Here is a 20,134-nt window from a genome sequence, read left to right as displayed (position 1 = left end):
CATCAAAAACTGATCACGTAATATATATTACTTATAATGTGTTACTTGTTACATCAGAAAAGTAATCTGATTACGTAATGCACGTTACTTATGTTACTTGTTACATCAAAAACTGATCACGTAATATATATTACTTGTAACAAGTAACACATTATAAGTAATATATATTACTTAAAATTTGTTACTTGTTACATCAAAAAAGTAATCTGATTACGTAATGCACATTACTTATGTGTTACTTGTTACATCAAAAACTGATCATGTAATATATATTACTTAAAATTTGTTACTTGTTACATCAAAAAAAGTAATCTGATTACGTAATGCACGTTACTTATGTGTTACTTGTTACATCAAAAACTGATCATGTAATATATATTACTTATAATGTGTTACTTGTTACATCAAAAAAGTAATCTGATTACGTAATGCACGTTACTTATGTTACTTGTTACATCAAAAACTGATCACGTAATATATATTACTTATAATGTGTTACTTGTTACATCAGAAAAGTAATCTGATTACGTAATGCATGTTACTTATGTTACTTGTTACATCAAAAACTGATCACGTAATATATATTACTTGTAACAAGTAACACATTATAAGTAATATATATTACGTGATCAGTTTTTGATGTAACAAGTAACATAAGTAACATGCATTACGTAATCAGATTACTTTTCTGATGTAACAAGTAACACATTATATCAGAAAAGTAATCTGATTACGTAATGCATGTTACTTATGTTACTTGTTACATCAAAAACTGATCACGTAATATATATTACTTGTAACAAGTAACACATTATAAGTAATATATATTACTGTACGTGATCAGTTTTTGATGTAACAAGTAACACATTATATCAGAAAAGTAATCTGATTACGTAATGCACGTTACTTATGTGTTACTTACATCAAAAACTGATCACGTAATATATATTACTTATAATGTGTTACTTGTTACATCAAAAAAGTAATCTGATTACGTAATGCACGTTACTTATAGTTACTTGTTACATCAAAAACTGATCACGTAATATATATTACTTATAATGTGTTACTTGTTACATCAAAAAAGTAATCTGATTACGTAACACACGTTACTTATGTGTTACTTGTTACATCAAAAACTGATCACGTATATATATTACTTATAATGTGTTACTTGTTACATCAGAAAAGTAATCTGATTACGTAATGCATGTTACTTATAATGTGTTACTCGCTACATCAGAAAAGTAAAAAACATCAGTCTGAAAACATCAATAGATCAATGTAGTTAATGTTACACAATCAATGTTACGCATCTATAGCACAAAGTGAAATTACAAAATTCCTGATTTTTTTTCACAAAAATATGCACATATCATGGCTAACTGTGAAACTAACTCAAACATTCCAGCTATTTTTAAACAAATCAATTTTCCCACATGAACTGTCCACAAAAGGAGGTTTTGTCACATTTATCTGACTTCTGGGGACAGTTTGTCCTTAAACTCAGAGCCCACACACACTAGCTCACAGAGGCTGGTTCTGTTCACAGATGTGAAATCATGAATGATCACCAGCACAGAACTGCACAACAACAGGTCAAAATACCATTCAAATACACCATATTCACATTCAATAGAACTACAGTGTCCGATAATAAAACGCATTTTAATATTTTTGAGGTAAAAACACACAAAGTAAATACGTTTGGTGAAAATCTCCTCAGAGACCCTAGTGTGTGTTCATTATATATTCATTTAAGAGTTGTGTGTGTGTTTTGTGTGGGTTGACGGCTCTGACACACTGTTTGTTTTGTTCCACTGAGGAAGATTGAAGCTCTGTGTGAGATCGCCGTGGAAACCCGATCAGGCCTGCGTTTCCCAAAGCCAGCTGGTCGCAAGTTCCGTCGTTTCCAATAGAGTTCAATGGAAATTGCGATCATAGTTGGGCTCGGCGGAACCGACCGCAGGGTCCGCTGGCATGAGCTCGGTGGGTCACACCATAGACATAATAAATACATGCAAAATATGTCTATGGGTGACACATCCTGCAGGTCACGCTGGCACCGTCTCCATGACAACACTCTGACCTCTGACCTTCTCACATCCTACCAGCTGAATAACGGAGCCAACCGGACCGGTCCAAAACCAACATCAGCGAGGGGTCTGACGGGATGAATGAGCTCAAACAATCCCATTTAATTTACTAAAGCCAGCTTTTCATCCCGTCAGACCCTGCTGTCGGTTTTGGACCGGTCCGACTCGGTCTTTTACGCGAGCGTTTGTTTATCCCTGGGAAATGTCATTTTTATTGTGATAAATAATACTATTCTGTTTGTGATGGTCCGCATGTCTTTGTTGCTGTTTGTTGAAAATGATTATTTATTGAAATAAAAAATATATAAAATAAATAAATAAAAAGAGCGCGAAACTCACCGATACGTCAGTGTTTGTTGTTGCTACGGAGATTATCTGTGATCTGCCATTTCAGTCTGAAATCAATTAATAAAAGCCTTTCTTTAGGGACTAAATTAATTACTTTCAATTTAACAGATAAAGTTAAAATTCGGTTCATAATTACATAATGTTTTAATGAACAATTTTTATTGTTGTCGTCACATCAATAAACGTTCTGTTGAGTAAAAACTGCACAGAGTCTTATTTAATAAATAATGAGAGAAATATTTGTATGTGTCGACTGACCTCTGCTGGTGACGATGAAGACTCGCATACTGCTGCTGTTTACTTCTCAGTGTGTATCTTATACTGCAGTGCACACTTAAACAAGGGAAGGTTGAGCACAATGCATTGTGGGATACAGTACAAGGTGTAGTGCTGTAGATCACGGAGTAGTATGCAAGTAGACAAATAAAAAATACTGCACAGTACATACTACATCCTGCAGAAATATAGTATGTTAGTATGCTTTTCTGAAGGCTAAACATCAACAGCACAAAATTAAATTCCAAATTAAATGAAAGTACATTTCCTATCCAGTATCATTGAACTAGACCCAAATTAAAATGAAATCAAACACATCTTGACTGAAAGAAAGAAGAAACAGCGGCTCTGATAGGGAAATCATTTAATTTCATTTTTAAATAATCTGTAAATAACAAGAACAACATGTACAGTTATCACCGCGAGTACGAGAGAATAGAAAGATCCCAAATGAACAACTCGACTGATGGAGTCTTGTACAGAAACACTTGTTATGTGACTGACTGCTGTAAAAAGTTACTGTCTGGTCCATATAAAGAGGGGATAAAAGAATCGCGCTCCAATCACAACTCGGTTTATACAGTAACCATGGCAACCTGCTCCATCCCATAATGAGCCGTGCAGCGGGACACCAGTGTAAAGTCACGTGATTCCCCAGCAAACAAAAGAGCGACTCTGCTACAAACAATTAAAACAATGACACATCAAAAGAAACATTATGGCCACATTTAATTAAGACATGAAAAAATAATTTAACCAACACACATTCAGAAGATCATGAGAGTCCAGATGAACTGGTGACAGGTGGAAATATGAGCAGCAGAAATCGAATTTCGAGTCACGCAACACAACAAAAGGCCGTTATAATCAACAAAGCGCTCGCGACATTTAATCATCGTCAGAATGACTTCACAAGTGACTTTTACGAAGTCATTCACAAACTCACGTAACAATGTTGCGAATAGATTATGAACTTCATTAGGATGACTTTGTAAATTGTTGTTATTATCAACAAAGTTGACTTCGTTAGTTTGACGAAGTCATTACGAACTTGGTGTTGTGTAATTTGTGTGCTTGCAAACCACTTTATCACTTGACTATATTATGAACAGAACTTCGTTAGGTTGACTTCGCAAATGACTTTGTTACAAAAAAATTCAATATAAACAAAACGTGACTTTATAAAGGACTTTAAGTCTACTTCGCTACATCGGCTTCATTATAATAAAGTTGTCATTCATTAAATGCATGCTTTAAAAAAAAAAAGTTAATTTCGACAAAGTCATTACGAAGTGAACTTCAATAGTAATTTACGAACCTCTTGTTGCGTAACTAAGTTGTGCGCTTGGAAACCACTTCACCGCTTGATTAAAACGTAACAATCAACAAAGTTGACTCTCAATAAAGTCCATAATAAACAAATCAAGGTGACTTCTTAAAGACGCGGAATATTCAAATTCGTTACATCGTCTTTATCGTATTATAATAAAGCTGTCTATGTCAGAAACGCACAACTTCGTTAAATGACTTTTAATACTGTTTACGTCACTTTTCAATGACAATGATGCTAATACCAAGTTAGCAGTTGTAGTGTAAATAACGTCGGTAACCAGAGTGATCACATGAACGTCAAAGTCAACTTTGTAACCGGCTTTAAGCTAGCCGCTGTGCTAGCAGTGTAGCTTTGTTGATTATCTGCGTTTTGTCGCATTGCGTCGTTCGCTCTCGTGTAGACAAGGTTTAGATGCACGCGCACCCTATGAAATCATAACAAATCAAAACATTAGTGGATATGAATATAAAATGATTTGCAGTTGCGAAAAATCAACAGAATAAACTGGCTGCAATTATAAAGTAAATATTATTCTAGTGTACACAATCACTCACTCACTTACTCACTCACACACACACACACACTCACACTCACAATCCGTTAGTTCAGACTGCTGTGAATATGAGCGGGGTCTTCTTTATTATTATGATTATGATTATTATGATTATTATCTCAGGAAGCTAATCACAACAGGACAAACGTCGGGAGATCTCATTTGGTTTAAGTTGCTATTTACATAATCCAGTTGAAAAACACTGAAAAAACATGAGTAAAAATATGGCAAAAACAACCAAAAACAATGAAAAAACATGTAAATTTACATATGTATAATCTACCGACACGTTTATAAACCCCTACGATTTAGGCCAAAAACGTCCACACATGCGACAAAAAACTAAACGAAATAAAGCGAGAAAAACCTCCCCAATATGACCAGCGTCGGACGCCAGCTGCACGATATTCGTCACATCTCCGCTGTCTTTATTTGCGCAATGATCCGCGGGTCTTTCCTAAAACTCGACGCAATGGGAACGCAGTTGGCATGACAACCCACCAATGTCTTCGACACAACGCTGTCGTCACGGCGACTTGGAGGAAACGTATAAAACCTTCATCCGGACACGTTAAAAATCTTCAGACGGATTTGTGTGCTTTCTGATAAAACGACAGATTTCGTAACGTTACGCGATTAGCGCAAACCTAGATGATGTCACAGCTGTACCTACGATGTCACATTGGTGGGAATGACTTCGTAAAAGACTCTGTCAAAGTCAACTTCGCTACATCAACTTCAAAACAATGAAGTCGCAAACGCACAACTTTGTTGAATGATTAAAAGTTGACTTCGTAAATGACTGTTAATGTCAACAAAGCCGTTTACGTCACTTTTACGATGATGTCACATTCGTTGCAGGTCGCGCTAACAGGCTAATGATGCTAAAACAGTGAAAATTGGAGAATTCTCCCAGTGAACGTTCTCACGACGTTTAAACAAGATGGCGGCCTCCGTGAATCACGTGACCAGATGCTGTGGGCGTCGGTTAAGGTTTGATCAAGTCCCCGAGCAAAAAACACGCAGAGCGACGCGCACGAACGAAACGTGTCATGTGACACGTCCGGACTTCATGATGAACTGTTAAAAAAGCACATTCAAGTAAAAACAAAAATAAACAATGTAAATGATGTGAATTAGTTTATAAGGAGGGGCGGATGCTTGTTTGTTTAGAATGAAATCAAGAGCGCCTAAAATACAGTAGATCACATGATGTGGTTCCTCCAATCAGACGCAAGCTCCGCCTCCTCAGCTCCGCCGGGTTCGTGAGTGCTGGATCAGCCACTGTAGTGTGATGTCTGGAACGCACAACACGCTCATTAACATATGCCCCGCCCAGATAAACTATGAGCAGCCAATCACAGAGCTCACTGATGTCTTAAAGGTACAGTAGCATCTGGTGTGAAAGTGTATTTTAGCGCAGTCTTACCGATGTTGTCCTTCTCCTTGCAGGAGATGGAGTAACAGCAGATCTCTCTGTCCTGGATGGCCGACAGGTTCCTGTAGATCACACGTTACATGTCAGATTATATCCATCGCATCTAAAATCAACTTTACTCATATTTATATAGAATGTTTTAATGTGGCATTTTAAGCCTCACAGGCGCTTTAAAACTTCACCTTCAACCGTTTCTTCACTTCTCATGCCATCTGTTACTCTGGGAATGCTTATTTCTTGTAGTTTTAAATACATTAAAAATATAAATATTTTATAACTGAGGGAAATACAATATTCCACACGCTTTTAATAATTCTCTGATTAAAACGCTGATGTGATTTAGCTATTTTGTAGTAATAAATACTGAAAATTAAATAAAAAATGTTAACTTAATGATTTCTTGTATTTTTAAACACATTAAAATATTAATATATATATTTTATAAATGAAGTTTTTATTGGTTTTCTTAATACATAAAACATACCAAAACAAGCAAAAAAAAAAAAAAAACCAGACAAAATAATAATAAATAATAATACTAATTATAGAATTTACATTTCAATGCACAACAGTGTAGGCAAGTCTCAACTCCATCATGTGTCCAGTATCAGTCATCCTTCGAGGCAACCATCTGAATAAAGTTCTCCCACATCTCAACATCTATTTGATTTCCGTTCACCTTAGCTAACATTCTTTCATATGATACATTCTCAATCATAAATTCAATCCACATTTTTAATGAAGGACATTGAATATCTTTCCAAAATCGAAGTATCAATCGTATTGCCGTAATTACACCTACAGTAACAAGGGAAAACTCATTATTTTTAATCTGAGGAATCTCAGATTTATTTCCTAAACGGCAAATCCTTGATGAAAATGGAAGGTCAAATCCCAAACATTCTCCAAGATATTTCAACACAATTTCCCAAAAAGGTTGAATCTTAGAACATTGCCAAAGAACATGAATATATGTGCCAGTTTCTTGTTTACATTTCCAGCATTTATTATCATTCAAACAACCCATTCTAAAAAGTCGAACTGGCGTATAATAATACCTGTGTAATACCTTATACTGGATAAATTTACCTCTTGCTTCCCTTATGTACCTTCCGCTGTAGGACAAAACTCTGTCCCAGATGTCCTTGTCTATATCACTATTAATGTCTCTTTGCCAAATCAATCTCAAGTTTTCACAGTTCTTATCACCAATCCTTAAACTGAGTTGATAAAATTTAGATGATTTTTGAAGGGGTCTTGGTAATTCACAAAATTTTTCTAAAACATTCTTTTCTTGTCCCATGAAATTAAATTTTTCTTTTAAACTGTTATAAGATAAAAGCTTATCATTACTAAATAAATCATTTAGGGTACGTATTCCACTTCTAAACCATTGTCCCCAAAACAAGGGCTTTTTCCCTACCTTAACATAAGGGTTATTCCATATTGATGAGTAATGTTGACACATGTGAGAAATCTTACACTTTTTGTGAACGATTTTCCAAACCTCTTTGGAATGAAGCAGTATTGGGTTGGCCATATGATGTTTAATATATATATTTTATAACTGAGGGAAAGAAATATTCTGCATGCTGAATTATTTGTCAGTGTTTTTTAAAAATCTGTAATGAAAGTTGTACTTTTGCAACACTGTTAGCAAATTTCTAAACTTATTTAAATAAAACACTGATGTGAATTCACTATTTTCTAGCAATATATACTAAAGCTTACTTACATTTTTAAATATTAAAAAAAAGAATGATTTATTGTATTTTTAAATAAATAAATAAATTATAACTGAGTGAAAGACAAATTGTCATACTCTCATCAACAAAAAATATAAAAATTAGCAATTTTATCAGCTCCGTTAGTAAACTTTGAAATATTTCTGAGTAAAATTTTGCTATTTTCTGGCAATAACTACTGAAAATTAAATATATATTTTTTTTAATTATTTATTTGTCAATTACTGGTAAATGCTTTTAAAAATAGGCAACATCAAAAATGATATTTGGAATTTCTGCAACACGGCTATCAAAGCTTGAAACTCGTCTGATTACAACAATATTCCCCATTCCTGAATTATCTGGAATTATTTGGCTGAAATATTTTGTTTACCTAAAAATAGCGTAATCGCTGACGTCATACATTAGTGTCGCGACCGGATCTGATCACATGACGGAGGTGTGTGTGTGTGTGTGTGAACTCACATTCTCTCGATGAGCTCCTTCTCGTCCAGAGCTCCGGAAAGATCTCGCTTATTTCCCAGAACCAGCACCTGAGGGCAGACGGACACGTTCAGGATCACGTCACAGTGATATAATAATAATAATAATAATAATAAGTCGGGACTCACGGGGATGCCCTGCAGCTGAGGCTTGTCCAGCAGGTTGTGCAGCTCGTTCTTGGACGCCTCAATCTTCTCGGGGTCGGCCGCGTCTACCATGTACCTGCAGGACATCATAATCATAACCATTTGTTAATAGTAAGTATATAAGAACAAGTATTCATTACTTCAGTGAGCTCATTGTTTCTGCATTAAATTACATAGTTTACATTTTTTTTTTAGCTAACTGTGATTTTGTATATGTAGATTTCTGAAATGCATAACTCAGACATTTCCTCTGATATCAGATCACTGTAACCTGTAATGTGGACTCATGCACTCTCTGTAAAGCTGCTGTGAGACGATGTGTGTTGTGGAAAGCGCTGTACAAATAAACATGAATGGAACTGAACTGAAAGAGGGTTCTACACTCACACTATAGCGCTGACGCCGCGACAGTACCGCTCCCACATGCTCCTGAAGCGCGGCTGGCCGCCGATGTCCCACAACTGCAGCACAACACACACAATCACATAATCATCCTTCCCTCGGGTCACTTTGACCCGAAACTCTTTTTTATTATTCAGTGTTCATCAGAGGACTTTTGTCACACTTGAACCAAGAATACACACACAAAAACAATGTGATGGATTCGAGGAGTTTTGTGGTTGAAATTTAAAAAAGTAACAAATCCTTCCCTCTCGGCTCGATCTGACCCCTCAGGAATGAGTGAGTGTGAGGAATGCTTCAGTGCACATAGAAAAACCGCAACTAAAACTGCTAAAACTTCACCAGAAAATGTATTTTATAATGTCTACATGTGTATCTGAATAAATACTGAAGAAAAACTGGCTTTAGGACCCAGAGGAACAGCTCATATAGAGCTATAGCGCCATCTAGAGTCATGAAATATCATCTTATATTATTATTATCCACAAGAGGTCGAAGACTCCCAGTGTCAGATATTTAGAGCTGAATTAAAATGGTCATGCATGAAATTGTGAGTTATTTTGAATTTAAGTTGAAAGAATGTGCTTAAATTACAAATTATTTATTATTTATTGATAAAATCTAGTCATTTAAAGGTAAATAATAAAAAAAAAATGTAAATCTCCACAAAAAAATGCATTAAAAAATATCATCAAAATGAAATAAAATAAGCTTTCTGGACAAAAAACAAACAGTATAATTGTAGGGCTTGGGGTGATTGTGAGCCGCGAGGGAAAGATGCGTTAGGAAGTGTGAGAGAAGGATGAAGGGTAAATAGTCATTGTAATTGTGAATCTCTGTTAGCTGAATCCGCACGGGTTGCACACAGAACATGTGACGATGGCCTGACCTTGATGGTGACGTTCCCCTTGGTGATCTTGCGCATGTTGAAGCCGACCGTAGGGATCATGTCTTCGCTGAACTGCCCCGACTGCAGGATGAGAGAGATCACACAGGAAGTGATGTCACTGACACCTGACTCACTCACTCACAGGCCCTAAACACCTGGATTCACGCACCAATGACCTTCCTGAGTGTGTGTGTGTGTGTGTCTCAAACACGTGAACATGCCTCCGACTAGACAGAATGCTGATTGGTTGAGAAACTGGGTCAGCTGATCAACATGTCATGTGATCGCTGTGAGATCGTGTCCAGATTGAATAGTTCTGATGATGTTTAACGTGTCTGATGCGATACATTGTGTCAGATAAACAAATAATGATGCTGAATCTGACACATTGTGTCTGATGTTGCTCTCTTCTTCATTACTGTATCTGATCTACTGATGCACAACATGTTCCTGATTATAAAGTATGACACACTGTGTCTGATGATGTCATATGTGATCTGATGATGTCATATGTGATCTGATGATGTCATATGTGATCTGATGATGTCATATGTGATCTGGTGACGCTGAATCTGCTGATCTGAGGATGTTGTATCTGAAACGTTGAATCTAACGAGCAGGAATATGATACATTGATCTGATAAAGCTGTATCTGATGCTGTTGTTGTATCTTCTGTCTGATGATGTATCTAACCCACTGTTTCTGATCGGACACACTGTATCTGATGATGCTGTGTCTTCAATATTTGTCTGATGTCACTGAATCTGATCTGATCATCTGCTGTATCTAGCGAGGATGAATATGACACAGTCTGTCTGATCTGATCTGATAATGAACTATGTGATACATTATATCTAATAACGCGGTATCTGACCTGATGAAACTGTATTTGACACATCATATTTGATCTTCTGACGCTAATGTTGAATCTGATGATGCTGCATCTGCTACACTGTGTCTGATGTTGTTGTTGCTGTATCTTCTACATCGTGTTGAATGTTAAATCTGATCTATTGTGTCTGATGTTCAGCACAGTGTTCTTGATGCCTCTGCTAAAGATGCTTTATCCGACACATATGGTCTGATGATTCTGTAAGTGACACACTGTATCTAGTGATGTAGCATCTGATCTACAGTATCGCTGTCTCTTCTACACTGTATCCGATCATCGCACACATTATGATTCTGCTGATATCGAGTCCGATCTCTCTATAATCCGGAGCGCGCGTCAGTCACGCGACCCGTTCCTCGACCGAGGCCTGTAATGAAACGCTTGATTACCGCAATCACGTTGACGAAAGTGGTTTTCCCCGAGTACTGCAGCCCGACCAGCGTGAGCTCCATCTCCTCCTTCCAGAACAGGGCCTTGAACCAGTCCAGCAGCTTGTTGAAGAGCGCGATCATGGTGCGGGTTCGGCTGGGGTTCGGCTGCGGCTCGGGTCTGCTGCTCACGGATCGTCTTCCTCATTGGGTGGGGTTTCAGATGATCCACGCACAGCTGATCCAAACAATGCGGGACACGGCGCATGCGCACTCACGCTCGACTCGCGCCTGCGCCCCCTGCTGGAGACACGCCGCTGACGTCATCGGTTGTTTTCGACACAGATGTCAGATATACTGTATAACACGGAGAGAATAAAGCATTCTTATAAACTCGAGACCGCTGACAAATATAAAATCAAATATATCCCACAATTATATTGATTACTGTGTGTGTGTGTAAATCGGATTTATAAAATGGTATTGTTGTCAAATAGACATAAAACAGCATAATATAAAATATTTTACTATAAAATATAGTAATAATAATTGCTTCTACATAATAAATCAAATCATCACATACATTTTGAGAACGTTTTTTATTTTTTATTTGAGCCAAAATATGATCTTTGTCTGTAAGTGCTTTTTACAGTTTGATAAAATCCGCTGTTTTGAGTTAATATTTAGTCAGGTCAAGGTTTGGTAAGGTTCGGTAAGGTTAGAGTTTATGGAGTTAAAATCCTATTTGATCATTTACAGCGGCATGTTCGCTTCTTTTTACCCCCCAAAATATACACACACACACAAAAAAAACATTCGAATAAATAAAACTATAGAATATTACGCAGTTCATTTTTATAGTGTATCGTAACGACTATTTAATTTAAAATCAACGAAAATATCGCGAATGAAAGCGTTGTTATCCCGATAAGCGTGTTGAATCCACTGTTGTGAACGCGCAAATGAGTAACGCTCGCGGATCAGACTCAGCGCGAGCAGTGTTAGCGTGAACGTGCGAGTGAAATAACTCACAAAAACTGAGGGAAATCATCAACAAATCAGCAATAAACCGACAGTAAGATGCTCATTTGTCTTTATAGATGAGTGTTTGTGCGGATAACGGAAGATAAAGGCTGTAGTTGAGGGAGTTTGTGCGGCTCGCTAAGGAAAACTGTCATACGCTTGTCTGTTTATCAGTGTTTCGATACATAACTTGATATTATGTTTTACAGGGTTCGTCAATCATGAAGGGAAACGCTTTCTCCCGTGATTTAGGGTAGAAAGACAACATCTGTCAAACACACACACACACACACACACACACACACACAGAGAGAGAGGACTCATCACCTGTCAATCAAACACCTCTTAACCTAATTGTGCTGCTGAAGATGATGAAGATGTTGATGATGATGCGGCCCTGACTGACTGACACACACACACACACACACACACACACACACTCGAGATCATGGGCTCGTCTCTCAGTGAACCCTGCATCTATGATAAGCTGTCGGAGAGCATCGAGATCCTCCGGCAGTCCGGCTATCGCTACGGGATGACCGAGAGAGAGATCGAGAAGTTCATCAAGCAGGTTCTGGAGACCAACGAGCCCCGCCGAGACCCGCCGCAGTTCCCGGTGCTGAGGGCCGCCGTTAAGGTACGGGAACACGTGACCGAACGCGCGGAATATCGGGTCGAGATCCGGACGGATAACATGAGTTTTATATGGTGCGTTCAAGTCATCTCGTAAAGATCGTGTTTAGGAGTTGAACGCACATGAACGCCACCACAACGTCGTAAATACGAGTGGGAAGCTCGGGATTATCTCTAAGCCCCGATCTTTACGAGTTGTGGGCGTGTCAGTGAGAAACATGGCGGTATACCGCGATACTTACAGGTATATAGCAGTGATATTGTCAGGCTTTTCTATTTACAGCGAAGTAAGCTAATCACAGAATATGATGGCATTATAACATGTAACGATAAAGTTAGCAAATTAATTAAAAACATAAAAAAACAAAGTACACCTGATGGAACTAGAGTTTAAGAACCTTGCTGTATTTTTGTGTAATAGGGTATATGTCGAACGTCGCATTACGAAACCGGAAAACAGAACGCATCGCTTCCGGTTCAGGTCTTTTGTATGTGCTTCTTGCATTTTTTTACTGTTTTACTCAAGATAACTTAAAAGGAGCGAGCAAAGATGATCATAACCAATGTCCCTCGCATGTGAAGATCGATATTTAAAAGTAAAAAAAAAAAAAAATCTTCACACTAACGTTTAGATATTTAAATAGAATAAAACGCCAATAACAAAGTGAGATAGGTAGGTTAGCTGATTACCTTAAAATTCCATAGATATCGGCGTCAGTTCATACGGCTGTTAACACTTTCTATGACAAGCGGATGCGATGAGACCAGGTTTCCGGTTTCGTCATGCGACGTTCGACATATACCCTATTAATTAAGGGAAAGTACACTGCCATCTTACTCCGACGAAAGAGACTTGAACGCACGTAAGCACAAACTTCCCAGGAGAACTTGAACGCACCATTAGTCTATATATCTTTATACAAAACAGTTAGTTCCAGTCCTTGATTCTGATTGGTCAATAGCTGTGTTTTATTCACGATAAAGCGTTTCACCCATCGGTTCTATATATCACTACACAACACCCCTAGCAACCACTCTTAGCAACGTAAACATGTTTGATCTCATTGATTGTTCATTGAAGCTTATAGAGTATTGTGCGAGGTCGAGTAAGCGAGTGTTGCTGCATTTACAGTAGACACAGCATTTTCCTTCATTCATAATAAAAAAATCAGTTTGAATGTCCGCTGCGATATCTTGTCCTTTTACCAGTTAAGAAGTTTTCTTGTGCCGTGACACGCTAGTCATTTATCAGTGGCGTCTTGCTTCTCCGTGTTCACAAGTTTCAGTCCTAAAAAATAATAATATTTCAGTTGTTTCAATATAAAAGTCTTCTCTACTGACTGACTCGCTCATAAAGACAGTGTTTGCCGCCATCTAACGGTGAAATAATGTGTGTAACTTCTGCTGCTGTTCACGGTCAGGGACTATTTTTCCCAGCGGAAGGAAGGCTTTTAGTGATTTACCTTCATGAAAGTTGCATTAATACATATTTTTTTGGCTTTAATATTTGTATTGTGTGGTAACCGTTTTATAAAAGCAATAAGGTACTCGAGGCTAGTGCTCACCATACGGCACAGCCTCTCGTAGCTTATTGCTTACACGTGTGTGTGTGTGTGTGTGTTCAGTTCGCAGTGGCGGTGGGAGTCCTGCTGGTGGCAGTGCTGGTGTTCTCGTCTCCTCTGGGATCTCTCAGCGCTGCGGGACACAACAGCTCGTCTCCGCTCAGTCACGTGCGTCTGCTGGCGCTGCCCATCGCACAGAAGTACAACCTGCACGGTGAGACCCGCTCACACACACCTTCCCACAGGTGTATCTGAACACGTGTGTGTGTGTGTCAAGTCACCTTCATTTATACAGCGCTTTAACAATATAGACTGTTTCACAGCAGCTTTACAGTGATAACAGGAGATTACAGTAACAGAGATTGTTCAGGCTTTACAGCAGATCTAGAATAAAGTTACTGTCCAGATAAAGTTAGTTTTGATTGATTCACTTCCATTGTAAAGATCATTAGTTATTAGTTATTTTTTTGAAAACGTTATCATCGCGCAAACTTCAAAAACACGAATCTGTGAAAGCGCTGACGGCGTGCACATACGTATTGCGTGTTCAGTCCATAGGTATGTGCATATGAATATGTGTGTGTGTGTGTGTGTGTGTAGGGTTTCACCAGCGCTGGGCGTCCGGCGCTCTGCACACGGCTCCGGTGAACTGCTCCGCCTGCGCAGACGTGACCGACGTGATGGAACTCACTGACGCACTGAGAGCATCTGCGGGGAAGATCAGACTCACACAGCCACTGCTGCTCAAGGTACACACACACACACACTCTCACACTCACATACACACTCTTATGTCTGTGGCTGTTAACATGTGTGTGTGTGTTTCAGGGTGGAGCGTCTCTGTCTCGGCGTGTGTCTCAGCTGGATCAGTTCTCCTCGTCTGACTCTCTCTCTCCGTCTCCTGCCAACTTCACTCTGCTCTGGTAATGACGCTTCACTCAGTCTGACACACACACACATCCAATGCTCAACGTTTACAGCAGCTTCCCACAGAACTAAACCAGTGTGCTGTAACTGTGTTAGTGTGTGTGTGTGTGTCCGTCCGTCAGGAGTTTCTCGTCCAGTCCCAGAGAGACAGTTCTCGGCTGGCTGTTCCCTGACGCGGAGCTCTGCCCCCTGCTGGAGAACACGGGCACCACCCTGCAGCGCTGCCAGCTGAGTGACATCACCAGCCCTCGTCACACGGTCCGTCACTCTCACGGCATCAGCACTAGTGCACGTTACACTCTCTATATGCCTTACACTCTCTATATGCGTTACACTCTCTATATGTGTTACACTCTCTATATGTGTTACACTCTATATGTGTTACACTCTATGGGCCCTATCTTGCACCCAGCGCAATTGACTTTGTACACCGACGCATGTATCATTCCTATTTTGCACCCGCGCAAAGCGCGTTTTTTCCTCCACAGAAGCACGTCGCTAAACTAGGGAATGAACTTGCGCTCCCTGGGCGGTTCAGCGCAAAAAAGGAGGCGTGTTCCAGCGCAAACGTTCCTTCATGCTATTTTGCAGGTTTAGAAAACAGTTGCGCCACTAACCAGGAAAAAATGGTTTAAAGTCAGTGGCGCGTTGCGCATGTTATTCATATGCTATTTTAAGGGCGCATGCTTGGCCATAATCAATGTAGCGTGTGCACAACGCGCATACACTTTGATTCTCTCATCTACACAGAAGCAGCAGTTTTCATTTTTGCAAATCATACATTATTACGATAGATAGATAGATAGATAGATAGATAGACAATTTATTATAAAAGCATACATCTAGCTTACACAGTTACCCAAATTATCATACGCCTTTTTAACCGAATGGGTGGGTTTCTCCATCCCCAACGTCCCTGACGAGAGCGTTGCTCTCCTCGGCTGTGAACCGCTCCTCGCGTGCGTCTGGCAAGTCCGCCGTTATAATAGGAATTCGCTTTAGAACAAGCGCGCCTGCTCTTAAAGGGAATGTGAGATGACGCTCTGATTGGTTTATTTCACGTTACGCCCAAACCACACCTATGAATAATGAAGCTACTTCAGACCAACCCATTTTAGATTTGCGCCTGGCGCAAGAGTCATTTATCCCGCCGGGAAAATAGCAACAGCGCCAAGACCCGCCCACAAAGTTACTTGCGCTTTGACACTTGCGTTTCAGATCGTTAAAATAGGGCCCTATATGTGTTACACTCTATATGCGTTACACTCTATATGCGTCACGCTCTATATGCGTTACTCTCTATATCTGCGTTACACTCTGTTACACTATATGCGTTACAATAAATAAATATATATATATACGTTACACTCTATATATGAGTCACACTCTATGCGTTACTCTATATATGCGTAACACTATATGCGTTACACTATATATGCGTCACGCTCTATATGCGTTACTCTCTATATCTGCGTTACACTCTGTGTTACACTATATGCGTTACAATATATATATATATACGTTACACTCTATATATGAGTCACACTCTATGCGTTACTCTATATATGCGTTACACTATATATATATATATATATATATATATACATGTTACATTCTGTATATATGAGACACTCTATATGCGTCACACTCTATGAGTTACTCTCTATATATGTTACACTATATATATATATGCTTTACACTATATGCGTTAAACTATATATACACATTACACTCACTATATGAGTTACACTTGATATGTGTCACGCTCTATATGCGTTACTCTCTATATATGTTACACTCTATATATGCGTTACACTATATATGCATAACACTTACACTATATATGCGTTACACTCTATATATGCATTACACTTACACTATATATGCGTTACACTTACACTATATATGCGTTACACTATATATGCATTACACTTACTCTATATATGTGTTACACTCTGTGTTACACTATATATGCGTTATTCTCTCTATATGGGTTACACTCTATATCTGCGTGTTACACTATATGTTTATATATATATATATATATATATATATATATGCGTTACTCTCTACATGCGTTACACTATCTCTATATCCGTTACACTCTATAAATACATTACACTTACTCTCTATATTTGCGTTACACTCTGTTACACTCTATTTGCGTTACACTCTATATACGCGTTACACTACATATATATATGCGTTACACTCTCTCTATATATGCGTGTTGTGTGTTGCAGAGAGTGCAGGTGTTGGGTTGGCTCGTGGTGGCTGACGGTTCTCCGGCTGTTCATGTTCTTCCCGTCCAGCGATGCCAAAACCACTGCCGCTCCTTCAGCCTGTGGCTGGAGCCGGGAGACATGGGTAAAGACCATCACATGATCCGATAGGCTTCCGGTCAGGAAGCAGCGTCTCAATGATGTGTGTGTGTCCGTGTGTCTGCAGTGTTCGCCGACCCGCGCCACTGGCTGATGGAGCTTCTCCCGCACGGATCTCAGGACGTGATGTGTGACGGTCCGGTGCTCTGAGACCGGCTCCTCGTGCCAATACTGTGGACTCAACCCCGTCTCGCAGAAAACCTTCACTGGCGGCGATCAGCGCTGAGGAGAACGACGGCCGTTCAGAGATCAGATGCTAAATCCAGACGCCGCGTGACCCTCGGATTGTCTTCAGGAAATGACATCATTATTTCTCTTCATTCGTTGGTCTTTTCGTTGAGCTCCGGTGTTTTCTGACCGCCGTCTGTCTGGATGAAACTCAGGAACATGTTTTCGGACGTAATTCATGCCGGAGTTTAAAAATAAGTTTTGTTTTGTTGAAAGAAAATCACGTGTGTGTTTTAGGGCTTTCTGATTATTTCTGACATTATTTTCATGACAAATAAGCACTTTTTATCAACTCAAATTACTGAGATGCAAACCTCAATCTTGTTACAGTATGCAAAAAATAAATAAATAAATCTCATTACCGTAATGCAAAAATAAATAATATATTAAGTATTTTTACATCATGGTATTATATTTATATTAGGGTAATGGGAATATTTTTTCTGTAATACAGTGATGGAAACCAGGTGAGAATATTTTCTCCATATTATGGTAAGTATATTTTTATATGACGGTAATGAGGATGATTTTTGTGGGTGTATTACGGTGATGAGAACCAGTATTTTTTGTTGAGAATATTTTTCCATGCGATAATTTTTTTTTGCATAACCGTAATGAGGATGAGTATATAATTTTCATTACGGTAATGAGAAGGAGAATATTGTTATTGTTAAATTATGGTGATGTGAACTACCTTTTTTTGTGCATTACGGTGATGAGAAGGAGAATATCGGTGTATTGTGGTAATAAAAATGAGAATGTATTTCATTATTGTAACCTAAGTGATGAGAAGGAGAATTATTTTTTGTTATGTTACGGTAATGAAAGCATATTTTTGCGTTACAGTAATGTGAAAGTGTGTGTTATTGTCATGAATATAACGTCACGATGCAGATTCACCCGTTTGTCTCTCTGACGCTCTGCAGATCAGCCAATCAAAGCACTTTAAATGTTTGTCATCAGCTGATGATGTCACATCCTGATGAGTGTTGGGTGGAGTCTCGCCGCTCCTCTCCACCAATCAGAGACGACCGAATGTGATGACATCATCATCGCGATCAGATTGTGTCGATGGAGTTTTTTTTTTTTTTGTCCTCCGGAGATTAATCATTGTAAATAATGAGAATAAGATGAAGATTATGTGATTTACTAATATGATTCAGAGATCTATGTTGATTGTGATTTTACACAGTAAACAAAAGCTGCTGTTCGTAACCACTGTGTGCTTTCAGTGTTTATGTGTGTTGAATTATGGGATTGTTCAGTAACTTTTTTTCAACTTTATAATGTCTAAAGCCAGAGTTGAGTATGAAGAAACTGTTTAAATACCAAAAAACAGCTGATCAATATTTTATATTATTATTATTAACTATATAGTTCATTTTAATTTTGCATATATATATATATATATACTTGCACAAATGCACATAAATAATGAAATATTTTTCATTTTATATATATTTATAATTTAAATATATCATATATATAATTCGTATATTTAAATTATAAATATAACATGAAAAATATTTAATTGTGTGCATTTGTGCAAGTATATATTTATATATATATGCATAATTTAAATATTTTAATTAATCAATATATAGAAATAAAAATAATCATATTTTTATATTTTATATATGTATATTACATAAAAACATGTCAAGATATGTCAACATTTACTTTGAAAGAACAGTATTAACATTAAAAATATAATTTTTGGATATTGTTGCTTGGATATACTGCTTGATTTTATTCTCCAAAACAACAAATTAATTTTTTTTGCTGTTTAAATTTGCTCAGGGAAAGCTGGCGGCTGACATTTCCCGGTGTGATATTACAGAATTACTACATTTTTCCGGTTCCGGGGTATTAAGAGCAGAAACGCAAAGAAGCCGGAAGCTGGAGGAGGATGTGACGTAATTCCCTCTGAGGGCAGCAGGGGGCGCGCTTTGGCTCAAACATTTAATCTGTTATGTATACCTTTCACAATAATTATGTGCTAAATACTTCGGACTGATCATTCACCTTACAAAAATGCTACAATTTTTTGAAGTATAATATACTAATTATTATCTTTGGAAAATCTCTATATCCGTTAACAGAAATGGCAAAATAGTACATGAATCATTACAAAAACAATGAAGATACACATCTTTATGGTATTTAAAACTCTTTGCTACACTTAACTTTATTACTTTAATAAATACATTTATTTTATTTTTACTGTAGCGTCTGTGCTTTTTTGTGTACTTATTATTTTTGTTTATTTTTTCAATACTATTTTATCCTATCTTTTTCATGTTCTATTTTATTGAATACGTTTCTTGGAATAAGGTTAGAAAGTTATTTATTGAAATAAAATAATTTATAAACAGTATAGAGAGCCTAAGTCCCGCCCCTTCCGGTCGAC

General features: G+C 37.9%; 2 protein-coding genes across 2 annotated transcripts; one reads left to right on the top strand and one right to left on the bottom strand.

Annotated features, from left to right (window-relative positions):
- Positions 1 to 3,067: 3,067 nt before the first annotated feature.
- arl8a (ADP-ribosylation factor-like 8A) lies at positions 3,068 to 11,247 on the bottom strand. The gene is made up of 7 exons (XM_079891094.1): positions 10,992 to 11,247; positions 9,710 to 9,790; positions 8,806 to 8,879; positions 8,401 to 8,494; positions 8,255 to 8,322; positions 6,036 to 6,106; positions 3,068 to 5,904 (listed from the first exon to the last, which is right to left on the bottom strand). Exons 1-7 carry the CDS (start codon positions 11,112 to 11,114, stop codon positions 5,855 to 5,857), a joined length of 561 nt encoding a protein of 186 aa, XP_079747220.1. The 5' UTR covers positions 11,115 to 11,247; the 3' UTR covers positions 3,068 to 5,854.
- A 679-nt stretch (positions 11,248 to 11,926) lies between these two features.
- Positions 11,927 to 18,943, top strand: cUnh6orf89 (chromosome Un C6orf89 homolog). The gene is made up of 8 exons (XM_079890214.1): positions 11,927 to 12,045; positions 12,203 to 12,630; positions 14,252 to 14,402; positions 14,789 to 14,937; positions 15,017 to 15,111; positions 15,238 to 15,373; positions 17,359 to 17,482; positions 17,564 to 18,943. Exons 2-8 carry the CDS (start codon positions 12,442 to 12,444, stop codon positions 17,644 to 17,646), a joined length of 927 nt encoding a protein of 308 aa, XP_079746340.1. The 5' UTR covers positions 11,927 to 12,045; positions 12,203 to 12,441; the 3' UTR covers positions 17,647 to 18,943.
- Positions 18,944 to 20,134: the final 1,191 nt, after the last annotated feature.

Source organism: Squalius cephalus (genome assembly GCF_949319135.1).
Source record: "Squalius cephalus genome assembly, chromosome: 13".
NCBI lineage: Eukaryota > Metazoa > Chordata > Actinopteri > Cypriniformes > Leuciscidae > Squalius > Squalius cephalus.
Note: the sequence above shows the minus strand (reverse complement) of the source record. Positions and strands in the feature narration are given on the sequence as shown.

What these genes read in the sequence shown, in the direction of transcription:
- arl8a (XM_079891094.1), bottom strand. Translation starts at nt 11,114, where the DNA reads ATGATCGCGCTCTTCAACAAGCTGCTGGACTGGTTCAAGGCCCTGTTC. An exon ending in CTTTCGTCAACGTGATTGCG is followed by an intron (nt 9,791 to 10,991) that starts GTAATCAAGCGT and finishes CTCATCCTGCAG; the next exon opens with TCGGGGCAGTTCAGCGAAGA. An exon ending in CTCAGCTGCAGGGCATCCCC is followed by an intron (nt 8,323 to 8,400) that starts GTGAGTCCCGAC and finishes GTCTGCCCTCAG; the next exon opens with GTGCTGGTTCTGGGAAATAA.
- cUnh6orf89 (XM_079890214.1), top strand. Translation starts at nt 12,442, where the DNA reads ATGGGCTCGTCTCTCAGTGAACCCTGCATCTATGATAAGCTGTCGGAG. An exon ending in ACAGAAGTACAACCTGCACG is followed by an intron (nt 14,403 to 14,788) that starts GTGAGACCCGCT and finishes GTGTGTGTGTAG; the next exon opens with GGTTTCACCAGCGCTGGGCG. An exon ending in CACAGCCACTGCTGCTCAAG is followed by an intron (nt 14,938 to 15,016) that starts GTACACACACAC and finishes TGTGTGTTTCAG; the next exon opens with GGTGGAGCGTCTCTGTCTCG.